Source organism: Saccopteryx bilineata, chromosome 4 (genome assembly GCF_036850765.1).
Source record: "Saccopteryx bilineata isolate mSacBil1 chromosome 4, mSacBil1_pri_phased_curated, whole genome shotgun sequence".
NCBI classification, from domain to species: Eukaryota; Metazoa; Chordata; class Mammalia; order Chiroptera; family Emballonuridae; genus Saccopteryx; species Saccopteryx bilineata.
In genome coordinates this window covers 25,609,512-25,629,267 of record NC_089493.1, presented here as the reverse complement: position 1 = coordinate 25,629,267, position 19,756 = coordinate 25,609,512, and the positions used below count along the sequence as shown (strand labels likewise).

At 42.1% G+C, this 19,756-nt stretch overlaps 1 protein-coding gene and 1 non-coding gene across 6 annotated transcripts in view; both read left to right on the top strand.

Moving 5' to 3' along the window:
* The first annotated feature begins 6,463 nt into the window (after positions 1-6,463).
* The window catches only part of GPATCH2L (G-patch domain containing 2 like), a 58,125-nt gene continuing 44,832 nt past the window's right edge, over positions 6,464-19,756 (top strand). For 4 of the 5 annotated variants that reach the window (XR_010731445.1, XM_066278052.1, XM_066278051.1 and 1 more), the window contains exons 1-2: positions 6,464-6,605; positions 9,011-9,679. Coding sequence is in view for 4 of the 5 variants with exons in the window: in XM_066278052.1 (XP_066134149.1) it covers positions 9,021-9,679 (659 nt within the window). In the remaining variant the exon portion in view is untranslated. The remainder of the gene's footprint in view (positions 6,606-9,010; positions 9,680-19,756) is intronic. The other variant, XM_066278050.1, reaches the window with a different exon arrangement.
* Positions 15,723-15,798, top strand: TRNAT-UGU (transfer RNA threonine (anticodon UGU)). Its single transcript has one exon. It is a non-coding gene; the product is annotated as a tRNA-Thr (tRNA).

Below are 19,756 nucleotides of genomic sequence, written 5' to 3'. Positions count from 1 at the left end.
TCCTGAAGGCAGGTCCATGTTGTTCATGGGTGTATCTTCATGTCTAGAACATGATAGGCACTCACTGAATATAACCTGATTAAATGAATGAATGTCAGTGCAGTCAATCCCTGCCAAATACCTTCCAGAAGGGGAGGAGAGAGTATAGTAAGTCAGATGCCTAGTTCCAATCACAGTTATTTCATACCAGCTTTGTGACCCTGTTTTACCTCTCTAGCTTCAGTTTCCTCATCTATATAAGTCAGGACAATAGCACCTAAAGGATAATTTTGAGGATTCATTGAATGATTTTGTCAATAAATAACAGAGGTACAAATCTCTTTGTATAATCCACATATGTCTAACAATATATATCATGTATGTGTATATGTATTTCTATGTGATTCATTTTAGATGTGTTATAATTTAGTGGTTAATTGCATGGTTCCTAAAGTCATTCTACCTGGTTACATACTTACCAGTTGTATGAGCATGCAACTTAACCTCTCTGTGCCTTAGTTTTCTCATCTGTAAAATGGAGATAATAGTACTTCAAAAAATTCCTGTGAGGATTATTAAGTTAATTCACGTTAATATTTAGAATAGTGTCTGGCGCTTACTGAATGCTCAGTAGATGTTAACTACTACAGTCATGTACTGCATACGACATTACTGTCAACTATGGGCTGCACATATATGGACCCATAAGATTACAATGGTACTAAATTTTCTGTAAGAAATAAAAGGATGTGTGGTTCAGGAGGAATTGTGTTTTCCTCTGACTGGATCAGTATGTGTGGGACTGAGCCACAGATTCCCTGTCACTCACATCTCAGTTCTGAGTATACAGATGACATCGCAATCAGTCAGCCACTTACCTGGTTCAGCACGGAGGGACCTGTCCTCCGAGGCCTACACATTTAGAGGACACTTAAGCCCTTCCGGATCCATCCTGATGGTCTTCAGGCTACATTGCTCTAAGTCAGGGGTAGTCAACCTTTTTATTCTTACCGCCCACTTTTGTATCTGTCAGTAGTAAAATTTTCTAACCACCCACCGGTTCCACAGTAATGGTGATTTATAAAGTAGGGAAGTAACTTTACTTTATAAAATTTATAAAGCAGAGTTACAGCAAGTTAAAGCATATAATAATAATTACTTACCAAATACTTCATGTTGGATTTTTGCTAAGTTTAGCAGAATAAATTTTTTTTTTTTTTTTTTTTTTGTATTTTTCCAAAGCTGGAAACGGGGAGGCAGTCAGACAGACTCCCGCATGTGCCTGACCGGGATCTACCCAGCATGCCCACCAGGGGGCGATGCTCTGCCCATCTGGGGCGTTGCTCTGCCACAATCAGAGCCATTCTAGCACCTGAGGCAGAGGCCACAGAGCCATCCTCAGCGCCCGGGCAAACTTTGCTCCAGTGGAGCCTTGGCTGCGGGAGGGGAAGAGAGAGACAGAGAGGAAGGAGAGGGGGAGGGGTGGAGAAGCAGATGGGCGCTTCTCCTGTGTGCCCTGGCCGGGAATCAGACCCAGACTCCTGCACGCCAGGCCGACGCTCTACCACTGAGTCAACCGGCCAGGGCCTGGCAGAATAAATCTTTATAAAACAACTTACTATAGTTAAATGTATCTTTTATTTATACTTTGGTTGCTCCGCTACCACCCACCATGAAAGCTGGAATGCCCACTAGTGGGTGGTTGGGACCAGGTTGACTACCACTGCTCTAAATTCTTGGTTGAGAACCTAAGATCCTGTACAAGGACACAGGTCCATGGGAGCAACCTTGGGAAGTACTGAGTGCCACTGCTGCTGTAAGCAGGGGCTTTCTGTGGGAGTGTGGGGCCAGCCTGTTCTGTACTTTGGAAATATTTTCAGGTTGTGATGATGTAAAGTGTAGATAAGTTTTATATCTTTCATTAATTCAATGCCACAGGGAGCCCTTTGTACCAGATAGGGTCAAGGGAACCAAAATCGAAGTTCTAAAGTCAAAATATTGAGTCCTCAGTTCTTCATTCTCTCCATGTTTAACAACTTATTTTTTTATTTTTATTTTTTTAAATTTTTATTTATTTTTATTTATTCATTTTAGAGAGGAGAGAGAGAGAGACAGAGAGGAGAGAGAGACAGAGGGGAGGAGCTAGAAGCATCAACTCCCATATGTGCCTTGACCAGGCAAGCCCAGGGTTTCGAACCGGCGACCTCAGTATTTATCTAGGTTGATGCTTTATCCACTGCGCCATCACAGGTCAGGCCTAACAACTTTTTTAAACAAGCAAATTTGACTCGAAGGAACTGCTGAGCTAAAGCCAGCCCAAACACCTTTTTTTAAAAAACAAAAAAAGGAAAACTGAATACGAAAAATGTCTTTAACCTGCCCACTGCTCCAACATGCAATAGCCCACACCACGTAGCCATGATAATCTCCTCTATCGATCTCTCCATCTTGATTTCTTATTGCTCCTGACCCTCAGACACCTTTCACTCCCTCCTGACAGTCACTATTATGGTGATCTACACTTTACCCCAGCCAGTTTCTTCTCAGTATTTCCAATCAATCCAGCCCACGTCCCTTGTTCATGGAGCAGCCTTGACAGCTTCGACGCTCTATTTCTGACCCTGTCAGAAGGTAGCAGCGGGAGGGCTTGTGGGACCGTGTTTATAAAGTGTATAGTAGTGTGCAATAATGTTCTAGGTCTTCACATTTACTCACCACTCAGTCAGTCACCCAGAGCAACTTTCAGTCCTGCAAGCTCCACTCATGGTAAGTTCCCTATACAGGCGCACCATTTAAAAAATCTTTTGTGCTGTATTTCTTACTGTAGCTTTTCTATGCTGGTATGTTTAGGTACACAAATATCATTGTGTTATAATTTACTACAGTATTAAGTCCAGTAACATACTGTACAGGTTTATAATCTAGGTGCAGTAGGCTATACTATGTAGCCTAGGTGTGCAGTAGGCTGTACTATCTAGGTTTGTGTCAGTGCTCTCTATGATGTTTGCACAATGATGAACTCGCCAAATGACACATTTCTCAGAACGTATCTCCATCATTAGATGACATCTAACTATATTATTTTATCATTTAACTTAATCTTCTGTGCATTTCTAGAGCAGTCCCTGGCACAGTGGTGTTCCAAAAATTCTAATTTCCTTTCTGGACCCTCCACAAAATCAGTGTGAGCTGCCCGTGTATTGTACTTCCCCATGCTCCCCAGCAGTCTTGGTCTAGCTGAACTATCTAGAAGAGTGACTGCCTCCTGAGACAAGGCCAATGGCAGAGAGAAAGCAAGAGAGGGAGGGTGGGTGCAAGAATACCGTAGAAGTAGAATCCATGAGGCTTGGCATTTAATCAGATGAAGAGCTATAAGGAATAAGAATTGAAGTTTCCTGCCTGGATGATTTTATGTTGGTGGTGACATCTCGGGAACAATAGAGAAGGGACAGATTTGATAGGTACTATGGAAGAAACTAAACTTGTTTGGTCATCTTAAATTGGAGATGCTAGTGGAGTAAATAGGTGGAGATATCTAGCAGGAAGCTGAGAATAAAAGCTGGATTTTGCCTGACCAGGCAGTGGTGCAGTGGATAGAGCATGGGCCTGGGATGCAAAGGACACAGGTTTGGAACTTCGAGGTCCCCAGCTTGAGCGCAGGCTCACCAGCTTGAGCACAGGGTTGCTGGTTTGAGTGGGGGATCATAGACGTGACCCCGTGGTCACTGGCTTGAGCTCAAAGGTTGCTGACTTGAAACCCAAGGTTGCTGGCTTGTATCCAAGGTTGTTGGCTTGAGCAAGGGGTCACTTACTCTGCTGGAGCTCTCTGGTCAAGGCACATATGAGAAAGCAATGTATGAACAACTAAGGTGCTGCAACAAAGAATTGATGCTTCTCATCTGTCTCCCTTCCTATCTGTCTGTCTCTCTCTCTCTCTCTAAAAAACCCCAAACAAACCTGGATTTCAAGAAATGTGGACACTTTCAGTGATGATAGAGGCAACTGGCACCATGGAAGCTGATATGATTTGTGCAGAACTTTATAAGCAGAAAAGAGGGCTGCTGGCTATGGACACCTTTTGAATGTTTCCATCATTCTGTCCCATGGGAATCACAGGTTCAGCATGTCCAAAGTGAAATTAATCATCTTCCCACAAAACTGGTTTCTCGTCTTCTCTAACTGTGCAGATGGCACCAACCACTCTCGTTGTCACTCTGGCTTGAAAGCTTGGCCATCTATGTCTCCTGCCTTAATTCTTTCCACAATAGAAAATTTTCTGTTTAGAAAATTCTGAAAATACGTAAGAACAACAGATCATAGATATAATTATTTATAATGGAATTATTCTTGATAGTTTCCTATGCAAATGTAGATTTAGTTTCATTTTATACATGATTAGAGTCATACTCTATACATATATATATATATATATATATATTTTTTTTTTTTACAGAGACAAAGAGTGAATCAGAGAGAGGGATAGACAGGGACAGACAGACAGGAACGGAGAGAGATGAGAAGCATCAATCATTAGTTTTTCATTGCGCATTGCAACACCTTAGTTGTTCATTGATTGCTTTCTTATATGTGCCTTGACCATGGGCGGGCCTTCAGCAGACCGAGTAGCCCCTTGCTGGAGCCAGTGATCTTGGGTTCAAGCTGGTGGGCTTTTGCTCAAACCAGATGAGCCTGCGCTCAAGCTGGCAATCTCGGGGTCTCGAACCTGGGTCCTCTGCATCCTAGTCTGACGCTTTATCCACTGCGCCACCGCCTGGTCAGGCGCTATACATATTTTTAAAGTAACTGTTTTATTGAAGTGTAACAGTCATGCAAAAATGCACACAATCAGACATTAATAACTTTTCATGTCATTACTCACCCACAACAATTTTTAAAAGGTTGCAAAGTATTTCATCCCATAGATGTACCATAATTTATTTATCTATTTATTTCTAAAACATAAGAGAAAGTTTATTTATAAAGTCACAGAGGTAGGAAAAATGGGCTTTAGGAAACAAGTTACAGAGGCAAAAGAAGGGGAGCTTAGGAAAAAGAGAAAAACATTTCTAGGGGAGGAGGAGAGGGAGGGACAAGGTGCCTGCCAGTGAGCTCGTGAGAAGAGCTCCAGATATGCCATAATTTATATACTAACCACTGTTGTAGGGTTTCTGGCTTTTTCTCAGGCTTTTCACCTCTCTTTCCAAAATGCTGCAAAGATGAATTTACTTGTATGTAACATTTTTGTGCCCATTTCCAATTTTCCTTAGAATAAATTTCCTAGAGACTGAATTTCTGGGTCAATAGGCATGTGCATTTTAAAAAAATAACATTTTAATTTTAGAATTGGTTTAGGTTTACAGAAAAGGCACTGTAAACCATTGCTGTATACCTCATACCCAGCTTCCTCTACTAACAACATCTCTAGCTGTACAAATTAGTATAGCACATTGTCACAATTAATAAACTCGTATTAAGATATTATTATTAACTAAAGCCCATACTTTATCCAGATTTCTTTTACTTTTTATGTACTGTCGTTTCTGCTGTCCTAGTATCCCATTCAGGATACCACATTACATTAAGTTGTCATGTTGTCCTAGGCTCCTTTTGGCTGTGACAGTTTCTTAGACTGTCCTTGTCTTCAATGACCTTTACAATTTTGAGGAATACTGGTCAGGTATTCTGTAGAATGTTCTTTTACTGGGGTTTGTCTGATTTTCTTCTTCTGATCAGACTGGGGTTATGAGCTTGGGCAGGAAAGAGATAAAATACCCCTCTCATCATATCTAGTCCACATACTGTCAACATGATTTATTACTTTTGATGTTAACCTTGATCACCTGGCTGAGGAAGTGTTTCTCTCCTCTCAAGTTACTCATTTACCTGCTTACCGTATGTACTCTTTGGAAGGCACCACGCACAGCCCACATTTAAGGAGTTGGGAGTTACCCTTTAGGGTGTAGTATCTACATAAATTATTTGGAATTCTTCTGCACTAGAGTTAATTGTTCTTTCCTTTTATTAATTTATTCATATCAGTATTCATACCATTAGCTTGTATCAGTATGACTCATAGATATTTATTTTATTCTTGAGTTATAATCCAGTAGTACTTGTTTTATTGCTCAAGGCATGTGTAATTTTAATACTCTTGAGTAACTAACTACAAAACAATCCTGCCAAAGGTTGTACCAACTCGAATGGTTCAATGAGGATCCATCAACTTCACACACCCTTTATAAAGTAGGTCGGCAGGCAAGGACAAGGCCTACACCCTTCCCTAGCGCCCAATTTCCTGGCGAAAGTGAGGCAGCATGCGGGCGACCTTCCCAGGACCCGCACCTAACCCTTCAGGCGGCGCCCCGCTCCACCCCAACCGCAGCCCCTCCAGGCCCCCGTCGGGTCTCCCAGCTTCCTCGTGGCCCCGCCGTACATGGGGCGGAAGTAGGTGCCGCCGCAGGCCGGAAGCAGTGGGCTGGGCGTACCCTTGCGCGCAGACAGCTCCTCCCACTCTGCCACAAACCCACCCCTCCGGCCCAGACCGGAAATGAGGTCAGAGAGGGAGACCCCCGGCGGGGAGACTCGGCCCCGAGAACGGTGGCCGACCGAGGTGCCTGCTGCGGCTGGTGAGAGGGAGATGTGGGTTGAGAGGGTCAGGGTGCAGGGGGCCCGGTCAGCGGAGCTCCGGGCTCTGGGCCGTGGCTGAGCGGCCAGAGGCTCCATAGGTCCGCGGCGGCCGGCGGGAGGGGTGAGAGAGACAGGGCCTTGCTTTTCACTGCCCATCGCCTCCGTCTCGGGGGTTGAGGGTCGTGCCGTCTCCTGGGCGACAGTCACCTCCTTTCTGGCTCTTTTGGGCGGGCGATAGCGTGAAGGCTTGGTGTCCAGAGCCGTGGTCGTCCTAGACTTCGGGGACGGGCAGGTGCGTTGGGGAGAGGGCTCCAAAACACGCTCCCCCCCCCCCCCACATATGTGGCCATGTTGCGACCCCTGGTCACTGAGAGAGCTTAGTCTCCAGGACTTGCTTTCCTGCAGTTCCTCTCCTAGACGGGACCGACCCCTACCGCTATGACAAGTCACCTCCTTCGCCCCCACCTGGTCTTCCCCCGACCCTGTGCCCGCCTCTCTTCTTCCTTCTACCAGTTTCCCCTTCTTCCTTTGCGTAAACCAGACAGCCTTTCCTCTCCCCAGTGCCTGCCTGGAGCGAGGGTCCTCTTGGGCTGGAGGGGTGGGTGCCCAGGCTTCTTCTGTCACCTGCTTTCCAAATTGCAAGTCTGGGAGGCAGGAAAAGATTCTCCATAGGAATACGACTACGAGTCGTTTGGTAACCGAGTTCCATGTTAAAGTTTGTACAGCTCTTCCCGAGTTTTTAAAGCAGTTCTTTATTTGGGAAGTACTGTAGATTCCGACATGCGGTTTCCGCTTGTATCTCTATTTTGGTCTTAGGGACGGTTGTCTCTCAAACCCCAGTCAGGGAGTGTAAACTACTTCGTATTTTCTCAAGGGAAGTGGTCATTTTTGTGTGTGGCTTTTGACACTTCGATAAGTTTTGTTTGGTTGGTAATTTCGGAACTATGCACATGTCTCCATTGCTCCCACCGATGTGGCAGATAAGCCAGACGACTGCTTTCCTGCCTTTGAGTTCGTTGGCATTGGGACAGCATGGAAGTGGGTTTTAGAAAGTTCTTTGCAAAATGTAAACTGCACGAACGGAAATATGGTCTGAGAGTGGCGCCACGCAGATTTAAGCTCTAATTATCGTCTTGAAATACTTTGGCCTTAACAAGGGCTAGGGAACAAGTGCTAATTTAATATGTATTTAATAGGTGTTGTAGAAATTATGTTAGATGTTTCTGTTTGAAGGGGCATTTTGAAAATTGCTCTGGTGACTTTAATCTCTTGGAAGGTTTGCCTCTGAAGTGACCCCTGCAGTTTGATGGTTTGACATGAATGAGTGGAAAAATAGGAAATTTTGGAAAGCAGTTAGCTAGAAATCTTAAGGATTCCACCCATCCCTGTCAGTTATATTCTGTTTTGTGTGCTTTTCTATTGCAAAAGCACATAATTAGGATGATTACTTATTTTCTGAAGGATGGGAGAAACGTTTAAAAGTTGCTGGTTATTAAAATATATACTTAAAATTTTTTTTTATTAATTTTAATTGTGTTAACATGGATTCAAGTGTCCCACTCAGTATAACTCCCTCACCTCCACCCCCTTGTTCCCCATTACCTCCCTTTGCCCCCTCCCCATAGCTGCCTCCCCCTTCCCTCTGGGATTTTCTGTCCTGTTATCTGTATCTCTGTGTTATGTATATATAATTTCACTAATTCCTTCACCTTCTCTGATCCCATCCCCTCATCCCCCTTCCCTCTGACAGCTTTCCCTCTTAGAAGGTTTCTTACCTGGTAGCTTCTAGGTTGTAGTTGGGGCCAGAATGGGTGTAAACTTAGTATCTTTTTTTCATTCAGAGTACAAACCTGGGTCACTAGAAATTCTTGGATCACTGAGACTGCAAGCAGCCTTCCTTAAAGAATGTCACTAAGGTTGGCTTTCTGTTCTCTTCCATAAGCATTCTTACCAGTGACCACAGAGCATAAAACAGCCCTTCATCCATGGTTTTGAAGTTGTGTGGGTTTTTTTGCTCCTGTCTCATAAGACATTCTCTTATGTTTTTGGATCTCATCATTAGGTAATTTAGTGACAAGTTGAATTGAGGAAAAAGGAGAAAGATTTATTTCCCTGAATTTGCTTGTTTTTGCTAATAACCCAGTTGTCATCTGGTGAGTGAGTTTTTGTGCTTAAAACATGTTGATGTCAGGCATTTACCAAGGGCCCAGCACCTGTTTTCGGTGGCCAAAGCGAGCATGGGTTGTAGGATTCTAAGTGTAGCCTGAGGAAAGGTGACTATTTTCTATAGATAGAGTGGATGTTGCAGTGTTATGATCTATTTTGTAAAATTATTCCTAAACAACAGATCCTATTCAGGCTCTCTTTTTCTTTTCTTCTTTTTTTTTTAACTTCCTTTTGGTAGATGTGGCCTCATGGATGAGCTGGTACATGACCTAGCCTCAGCCTTGGAACAGACATCTGAGCAGAATAAGCTTGGGGAGCTGTGGGAAGAGATGGCCTTGAGCCCTCGGCAGCAGAGGCGGCAGCTTCGGAAACGGAGAGGCCGGAAGCGTCGTTCAGATTTCACTCACCTGGCAGAGCATACCTGCTGCTACAGTGAGGCCTCCGAGTCCAGTCTGGATGAGGCCATTAAGGACTGTCGAGAAATGGCCCCAGTCACCAATTTTAGTGACTCTGATGATACGATGGTAGCCAAACGGCACCCAGCTCTCAACACCGTTAAGAGTAAGCAACATTCTTGGCATGAATCTGACTCCTTTACTGAAAACGCACCTTGTCGACCGCTGAGGCGTAGGCGGAAGGTGAAGCGAGTGACATCAGAGGTGGCTGCCAGCCTTCAGCAGAAGCTCAAGGTGTCAGATTGGAGCTACGAGAGAGGGTGTAGGTTCAAGTCTGCTAAGAAGCAGCGTCTGTCACGCTGGAAGGAGAATACTCCCTGGACCTCGTCAGGCCACGGATTGTGTGAATCAGCAGAAAATAGGACTTTTCTAAGCAAAACAGGAAGGAAAGAAAGGATGGAGTGTGAAGCAGATGAACAAAAACAGGGCTCCGATGAGAACATGTCAGAATGGTGAGCTCCCTCTTACTTAGTCAAAGATTCTTCTCATTTGACCCAAAGTACAAATCCAGTCTTGATGAATTCGAATTCCTTTCAAAGCAGCCACTGTAATACTGACTTTGTAGCTCTCCTTTAACCAGTCAGCTAGTGTTTACCTCTCGTTTTTTAAAGAACAGTTATGATTCTATTTTTCTTTGTCAAGAAGGCTGTAATGTCTTAGAAACACATGTTTTCCTAAAAATTGTTTGAAACGTGTGCCTCAAATACATAACCAGTATTTTATTTTAAAAACAATTTACTGTTTGTGCCATATAGTTCATGCATAGGTATTGTTCTTTAAAACCAGGGTCTCAGCAGAGGCTGGTGTGTGTGTGCCGTGAGTGTGAACGTATTATGTATATGTATACAACTGCTGGTGCCAGGCACATGGAGTTTGTAAATGTTCTCGGTACTGCCTTTACCCAATAAGAATCATGGCTTTAGATACTTCTGGACTATAATTCTATTTACTGCCGCTATAGTTTGAGTTTATTTTTTGTGGCTGACATTCACGTTGTGTGAACACATGGTAGGCTTAGAAAATTATAGTAGTGAATCTCATTAGTCTTACATCAAATGTCATTGAGCCAGAAAAATTTGTCTTAATGGGTGCATGTTTATAATGTCAGTGTAGTTTTTATTTTTTACATCTCAGATAGATAGTCCTAGGAACACTGAACTTTCCCATCTTGATACTTTAATATTATTAATAATAACATGTGATACCTGTTTCTCAGTGGGGATGCTATTGGTATTCTGTATGGGGCAGTTCTTTGTGGCGAGGGACTGTCTCATGCCTTGCAGGATATTCGGCATTTCTGCATTATCCCTCCCTCCTCCAGCCTCCTTCGTAGTATCAAACCAGATGCCTCCATGGTGTTCCCTAGGTGGGTTGAGTAGTCTTGACTGAGAACCATTGTATTCTGTTACTGCTAATTAAGTTAGCTTTCATGAAGCGCCAGACTGTGTGCCAGGCACTGTGCTATTGTGGATGACATATATTCTTATCTAATTTTCACATTCCACTGTATGCTTAGGTACCACAATTTGTATTTTATAGTAGAGGAAATGGAGGTCAAGATGGGTCAGATAATTTGCCTAGGTGGCAAAACTAGATGTCAAACCTGATTGCAGAGTTGGAACCCACCATGTTTCCTACCCTTTGATTGAGCCTTTTCCATGACTCTTTTTTTCTCTCATCTTAACTTCTACAACCTTAGGATGGATGACCTTGCTTAGGACTTGGCTTCTTTTGAAGTTTGTCTAAACAAAGTAAAAAAACAAAGACATGAATCTTGGGAACTCTGAGGCGAGGCTGTCAGTAACAGGAAAAGCTTTGTAGGTCTGTATGCCTGTGCCTTTCATAGGTGGTTTTTATTCCAGCTACACTACTAGGTAGGCTTATAACTTGGCTTTTTAAATTTTTCTTTACTGTATATTCCAAGGCCTGTTTACCCAATTTATATGTATGATTTTGGATTATAAAGATTTTTTCCCCCTCATCATGCTGTTTTGTTTTTTTTTTAACTTTTTTTTTTTGGTGGCAGAGACAGTCAGAGAGAGGGACAGATAGGGACAGACAGACAGGAAGGGAGAGAGATGAGAAACATCAGTTCTTCGTTGTGGTTCCTTAGTTGTTCATTGATTGATTTCTCATATGTGCCTGACCCGTGGGGGGCTACAGCAGACCGAGTGACCCCTTGCTCGAGCCAGCGAACCTGGGTCCTCCATGTCCCAGTCTGACGCTCTATCCACTGCACCACCGCCTGGTCAGGCTAAACATTTTTTAAAAAAGATTTTACTTGCCTGACCTGTGGTGGCGCAGTGGATAAAGCGTCGACCTGGAAATGCTGAGGTCGCTGGTTCGAAACCCTGGGCTTGCCTGGTCAAGGCACATATGGGAGTTGATGCTTCCAGCTCCTCCCCCCCTTCTCTCTCTCTGTCTCTCCTCTCTCTCTCTCTGTCTCTCCCTCTCCTCTCTAAAATGAATAAAAAAAATAAAAATAAAAAAAGTAGTGGATATTCAAAAAAAGATTTTATTCATTTTAGAGAGGAGAGAGGGGGGGAAAGGGAGGTGGGAGGAGCAGGAAACATCAACTTCCATATGTGCCTTGACCAAGCAAGCCCAGGGTTTTGAACTGGTGACCTCAGTGTTCCATGTCAATGCTTTCCACTGTGCAACTACAGGTCAGGCCTCATCAGGCTATTTTTAATTAAACAGGAAAGAGTAAGCCTTTCACAATGTTGAAACCGTCCATTGAGGGGTTCAAGTGTGTTTCAATATTGAGCATCTCTTACTGTTGAGAGTGGTGATTTTAAAAATAGCTTTTTGGGATGATAACTTGGATGTTTCTTCCCTAGAATTTCTTGTTAAACTATGATGTCATTGTGTGTGAGAGAGAGACAGTTAACTCTGCCTACTCTTAAGAACCCAGGTATGGTTCCAAATGTAGAGCCTATAATTTAGCGATGGGGCCCTTTGGTTTTTCTGGTTTATTCTTCCTCATCTATTGCACATTACAGTCAGGATGTGAAATATACATTCTAGTTATCTGTGAGTCTGGATAAATTGAGGTAGGCGGCAATTTTTATGGAATTTCTTACTTGTTTCAAATTGAGGAGACCTTGTTTCTGCCTGTGGGCTATCTCCCTGGTTCATGACTTTAGAGTGTTTTCAGTGATGTGGATGACACAGTCCTTGCTGCTAGCTATGAAGGAATAATAGGTGGAGAAGTAGCAGAAATAAAAAAAGAAAACTTCTTTAGACTCTGATTATTTAGGAGTCTTATATTTGTTTTGATTGTGTTGATTCATCTGTAGTTATAAACAAGTGCTTTGTATCTTTCCCCCCTTAATCTGCTCTATAAGGAAAGAGGGGTGATTATTACTTATTCTTTGACTGCATAATATGTTCAACCTCTCAGCAATAAAGTGAAACTAAAAATTTGTCTTCAATTACTAAGCACACCTTATAAACAGGAGTATGATTTGGGTATTATACAGTCTTGGTGAGTTGATTCTGACAAAATTTTCTTAGTTTTTCTGCATTAAAAGAACTACTTCCAAGAATCCTCTTAGTTACTCTTTTCATAAATTTGCTTGGATGTGCCAAGTTATCCCCAGATCAAAGTGTAGAACTTTACTTTTTATCAGTGGTATTGAGGGTTGTTAAAGTATATGTGATCCAACTTCAAAAATTATTAGTTGATCATTTAGCTTAGCCTAGTCAGTGTCTAGAGAGAGTTCTTTTAAAAAGCATGTATTAGGTGTTTCAGGTTAAAAAATGTGTATCTCAATCAGAGAACTTTATTTCTAATTTCCTTAAGTTCACTCTGCTAACTAAACATGGAGTAGTTTTAAGCATAACCAGTAATTCTTTTTTGCTTTTTCTCTTTCTTCAGTTCTACACCAACCAGTCCCTTGAGTTCTGAGGAACTAAAAGTCGTTATGATGTTATACTTTTCTTATGCCTGCAAAAAGATTAGTTATTATTTTAATATTTTTCTGTGCCTGGCTGTTGCATTCTAAAATGAAACAACTCTTTTATAAAGTTACTTTCTATAGATCTTTATTCAAATTGCCCATATAGCAGTTATTAATTAGGTAATTCATAGCCTAGTTTTGCTCTCTTCTTTCCTCTAACACATCATTTGTTCTCTTTGAATATAGTTTAGTTCCTTTTCTTTCTTAAGTCTGTTGGTTTGGGGATGGCCTGCGGTTGCAGTCAGAAGCTTTTCTGTGGTGATGTATTAGAGGCTGATCTTACAGGAAAGAAAATATTCCTTTCTCTTGGAAGGCAAGTGACAGAGATAGAGTGCTAACCCTTCCCCCGCCTTCTCTAGCCCGAGCTGACCTTCTGCGGCCCCTTGGTGCCTCTTGTTTTCTTATTTTTATAGAAAATCAATATCCTTTCTGACACAAACAATAGCTCAGAAGCAAGAATAAATGGCAGAAAGCTGAGATCTCTGTCTATCACCTCTCACTTGAACTCCCCCAAACTCTTTAATTACGAGCAGGCTTTGCTCCAGGTGTTTGCAACAGTGAAATTGCTAAACGAGGACCATTTTAACCTAAGATTGGGTGATCAATAACACTCTATAGCAGTAGCTTGTTGGATCAATAGTATTCATTATTTCATGGTTAAGGTAAGTAGCCTCCTTTGCAAGTGGAGGTCATTAATCAGGGGTGACTGGAGCTGTGGAAAAGAATATATGTGCTGAGTTGAGGATGTTGTCTTTTATTCTGTAAATAGGGACGCTAGCCAACAGTGTATTCACCATTGTTGCAAATGCTACTCTTACACTTAAGAGTATTGAATAACTGGCATAGTGTGCTTATATAAATTTAGGTAAAGTTCCGCTAGTACATCCTTAGAAACAATGGAAAAAGACAACTTGGGAGGTGGATTTGTGGATCTGTCTATTGAAAGAAATGCTAGGATTATTCTGTGTGGCTCCAGAGGAAGGAACTAGGACTCAGAAAGTAGAGAGTTAAGTATTGGCTCAGTATGAAATATAACATAAAATTTAGAACTCTGTAAAGAGGAAGTGAATTGTTTCACTCGGTAATGAGTCCTAGATCATTACTTGAGGGATTCAAGCTTTGGCTTGGTGACCACTTACTGTGTTGTAAAGTTGAGAGTTTGAACTGAATGACCACTGAAGTCCCTACAACACTGAGATTCTATAATTTTTTCAGTCACGATCTCCTTTCCATCATGGTAACTTTGTTTTGTAATAAAGCATCTGATAAGCAGCCTCTGCTGCTCACTAAAATACTTAGGAAGGCATAAAACATTGTATACTCACATCACCAGAAACTAGGACTTATAGTTGGCCTATTGCCAAGATTTCCTCACACTGCAAGACTGATGGAACTGTGCTGAGAGTGCAGTGGGAAGCCCTCCTCAGGGGCCTGCGCCTGCTCTGAAGGTGGGCTCCGAGGCCTGCAGCCTTCTCTGCTCTCAGCCTGTGCTTCAGAAATGCAAAGTCCATTTCAATCAGAAAATTGAGCAGCTGCAGTTTGAACCATAGTGTTGTTCTATTCTGTACTTCCCAATCATTGTTTTTCAGTTTCTGTTTGGAGGTGATCACTCCTGGAATACACTTGAATAGGAAATCTTAGTGTATTCTGTGTGTATATTTGTGTTTGAGGGTAAGAGGGAGGCAGTCACAGCTATTGAGTCCTAGGAAATTCAGTCTCCAAAGATAAAGTTTTCTGTTGGTATGGGCAGAGAAGGAAAAAGATCTGTTAGTAGAGCATTCTGAAAATTGTAGAGTTTTATTTGCCTTCATTTATTGCAGACTCCTAAAAGGGGTCAGAATCGGACAGTGAGGGCTAGAAGATCCTGTCCCTGTCCAACATTGCTTTATGAGATAAAAGCCTGCCAGTGACTGTGAATTAGCAGTGGTTGCAACTGCAGCTCGCGAGCCACATGCGGCTCTTTGGCCCCTTGAGTGTGGCTCTTCCACAAAATACCACGTGCGGGTGCTACCTCAATAAGGAATGTACCTACCTATATAGTTTAAGTTTAAAAAATTTGACTCTCAAAAGAAATTTCAATCGTTGTACTGTTGATATTTGGCTTTGTTGACTAATGAGTTTGCCGACCACGGGAGGGGAACTGTAGATGTGAACAGAGCATGTTATTGCTCATATCTGAGGGAATGCAGGATGAGATTAAAGGTAATTTACATACCCTTTCTATTGCCAAATACCAGATTCTAGGTCAACCAGTTCTCAACAGGAGGTTTTTAAACAGGTTCTATAGAATGAAGAAAAGATAGCATCATCCTGGAAGTTCAGAGAAAGAACGTATCTTGAAACTGATTGCCAGTGGAAACCAGGAGAGCATTTTAGAAAATCTTCAGTAGAAGGCAAGGAGGTAAATCTCTGGAGCAGGAGCAGCAGTAAATCCTAAGGACAGAAAACTGTCTATTTGAAAACTCAGTGGTATGGGAGAAAAATTGTAGGGAAATTTGAAATTAATTTAAAGTGTTAAAATGAAGGACAGTTGGCCCTGGCTGGTTGGCTCAGTGGTAGAGCGTCTACCCTGTGTGTGGAAGTCCCAGGTTCGATTTCTGGCCAGGGCACATAAGAGGAGCGCCCATCTGCCTCTCCACCCTTCCCCCTCTCCTTCCTCTCTGTCTCTCTCTTCCCTTCCCGCAGCCAAGGCTCCATTGGAGCAAAGTTGGCCCAGGCGCTGAGGATGGCCCCATGGCCCCTGCCTCAGGTGCTAGAATGTCTCTGGTTGCAGCGGAGCAACGCCCCATAGAGGCCAAGCATCGCCCCCTGGTGGGCGTGCTGGGTGGATCCTGTTTGGGCACATATGGGAATCTGTCTGTTGCCCCCGCCCCCTCCCCCATCTCACTTTGGAAAAAAAAAATGAACAGTTCGTTCTGCTGAACAATGAGTTGGTGATGTGGAAAACTTCAGAGGTCCTCCCAAAATGCAGAGAGGAGCTGAAAAGGAGAGAGAGAAGGTGATAGATCTGGAGAACAGAGGCCTAGTCAGTGAGGATGTAAATATTCCTAAGGAAGAAACCAAAGCATTGGAAGAATATTTATTTATTTATTAAAGATTTTATTCTTTTTTTTTTTTTTTTTCCAGGAGTGAGAGAGAAAGAGAGAAAGGGGAGGAGGAACAGGAAGTATCAACTTATAGTTGCCTCTTGTATGTGCCTTGACAGGGCAAGCCCAGGGTTTTGAAACGGCGACCACAGCATGCCAGGTTGATGCTTTATCCACTGTGCCACCACCAGTCAGGTGGACTAGAAGAATGATTTAAAAAAACATCTGAAGAGAAAAAGTGTTTCTTAAAAAATATATATATATATAAAGATTAAAAGAGAGAACTAATGAAAAGAGACCTGTACCTAGATATATCCTGGTAATTTTTACATTCTGCATTGGTAGTATGGGTGGAGCAAGTATAATGAAAAATCTTAAAAGGGATGAAAGAAATAAGGCTGGCGTTCATCCCTGCAGTACTGAATACGAGGGGCTACATTAGTCTGGAGAGTTTTGAGCGGGGGAGAGGTTGCTCTCCCACCCCTCGTCCCTGAATTGCATGTATAGCTGAGATAGATTTCATAAGGAAAGGCAGCACAAAGACATGCTCAGATATGCAGGTCTCAGAGTGTATGCCCTTTAAGAATTTACTGTGAAAAAGACATTTCATCTAGCCAAAGATAAGTCACTGTTAGCTCTAAGAAAAGGTAAGTCTTAAAAGGGTGGGTGGACTTCTCTAAGGCACAACTCCCAGCTCAATAGCAGAGTCTTGAGCAAAATCATTATCTCTGCAAAAATCTGATTGCAATGGCTGTGGCAATGAACCGGTGAAATTGGAGAGGTTCTTGCTTTCTTGGTGCCTTCTGAATGAAACTGAAAAGCAAACTCCTTCATTATACATTCTCAAAATTTATTATGGTATTAATTTTACAATCAGTGTGAGATATTTCTCTGAATATCTTAGCCATGTTTACCTTGAGTCTGAGAAGTCTGATTGTGGATGGTTACAAATGTACCACCTCGACCCAGGAAAAAGACGGAGAAAAAGTTGAGCAAAGATGTCTTTGGGCAGTGGATGTAGAAGTGCCATTTGTTCTTGCTGTTTTTCTGAATTCTAAGACTATTTAAAATCTTTGTTAAATACATCATTATGTAATACAAAAATTAAAATGAAAACTTCTAAATTTTCTTTAGCATGATAATGTAAGCCATAAACTCAATCCTGCTTATTTCTTTTAGGAGACTTGGCATGGGGTGGTGAATGCACGGTACAGGGTACAGATGATGTATTATGAAATGTGTAATTTTATTAACCAATGGTACTCCAATAAATTCCATTAAATAAATAAAAACACCTAACAGCTAAAAAAAAAGTTAAATTAGATGTAATAGATGTCTTAATTGAGATACTTGGTTAATAATCTTAAATGAGTGAGGAACCAGGTTGTAACTTCTTTTTTTTTTTTTTTTTTTTTTTTTTTTTTACAGAGGCAGAGATAGACAGGGACAGACAGACAGGAACAGAGAGAGATGAGAAGCATCAATCATCAGTTTCTCGTTGCATGTTGCGACTATTTAGTTGTTCATTGATTGCTTTCTCACATGTGCCCTGACCGCGGGCCTTCAGCAGACCGAGTAACCCCCCGCTGGAGCCAGCGACCTTGGGTCCAAGCTGGTGAGCTCTTTGCTCAAGCCAGATGAGCCCGCGCTCAAGCTGGCGACCTCGGGGTCTCGAACCTGGGTCCTTCCGCATCCCAGTCCGACGCTCCATCCCCTGCACCACCACCTGGTCAGGCAGGTTGTAACTTCTTGATTCCAACTTTTGATTATAGATGGTCAACTTATTTTATACCTTCTTATTGTAATTGAGACAGGTATAGACTATTCGCATTCAGCTCTAGATGTACAGTCTTCTGTAGTTAGGAATTTGGAAGAACTAGTTAGCTCTCACGACAGAGGACAAGCTGTGTTTTTTTCTTCCAATTGTGGGAATTCAGAGAGATTTGTCTTATTGAAACTAGGAGCTTATCGTGAGGGCAAGAAAGTAGGGAATTCTTTTCAAAAAAGAATTCATAAAGATTCTGTATTATTTATTGCTACAGAAAAATTGTCCTAACATATAGCAGCTTTAAATAACAAATGTATAGTCTCATGGTTCCTAAAGTCAGGAGTCAGGGAGCAGCTTAGCTGGATTCTGTTTAGAGTCTCACATACTGTTGCAGTCAGATTGTTGGCTGGGACTGCAGTTGTCTCAAGGCTTGACTAGGGCTGAAGGATCCACTTCCAAGCTCACTCACAGGGCTGTTGGCAGACCTCATTTCCTTACCGGCTGTTGGACCCAGAGCCTTGGTTTCTTTCCAGGTGGGCCCGTCCACAGGGCTGTTATTGGGGAGAGAGAGAGAGAAAGAATGAGAATGAATCTCCAGAGTGCCCAAGATGGAAGCCACAGTCTTATTAAAACTATTCTCAGAAGTGAATTCTCTGCCATGTTACTGGTTACACAGACAACCAGGGCGTGAAATACCAAGAAGCGAATCATCTGGAAGTTTGGTTACTAGAGATGGCTACTCGTCTTCTGAATTTTTTCTCTTAGTGTGAAGCTAAATTTAGTAATATTTCAGACTAATATTTTCCCAGAACTTATTACGAGAAGCTTTTTAATTTTGATTTCAAAAGAAGGACATTCAGGAACTGTAAGGGCAAATAGGTATAGATCCCCAAAAGTATGTTTTAAGTGAGTATACTGAAGATGAATATTTACTTATTTAAATGTTTACTTTATTGGTTTTAGAAAAGGAGGGAGAGAGAGAGACAGAGACAGGAACATCGATCTGTTCATGTATGTGCCCTGACCGGGGATCGAACAGGCAACCTCTGTGCTTCAGGATGACACTCTAACTAACCGAGCATCCAGCCAGGGCAGAAGTTTATTTTTTTTAATTCAATATATGTCATGAGGAGGAGAGCTTTTTTCCATTGTGAGTTTATAATTAGTTTTCTTTGTGTTCAGCACATATGATACGTTTTTAGCTGAAAACACAGCTAGAATTTCAGCTGTGTCTGTTTTAAGTAGCGAAAAGCAAGGGAACACTTTGTCTTTAGTTCAGTTAATCAGTTTGCATTTTTAGGGATTGAAAATGAGAAGTGTTGAAATTCAAAAGAACCTCAGGAGTATTGACATATATTAAGTGAGGTGAATCTCTGCACACCAGCTATGTTTTAGCGGCCATTCGGCAGGTGCATGGACTGTGGAGCTACTCCGCCCTGTTTCTGATGCTTATTCACTGTGTACTGTTGGGCAGGTGTTTAACATGCTAAGCCTTATTCCTTTATCTGTATTATAAGGTTGACATAGTTACCTCATAGAGTTTTGGGGTAGAGGCAATGTAATAATGAATATAAGGCACTTAGTACTTTGCCTGGCCTGTGGTAGAACTCAATAAATGATATTACTGGTACCAATAATTAATAGTAGCCTTCTATATTAATAATTTCCCTAATAAACTCAATTCAAGTACCAACCCCTTTCTTGAGACACTTG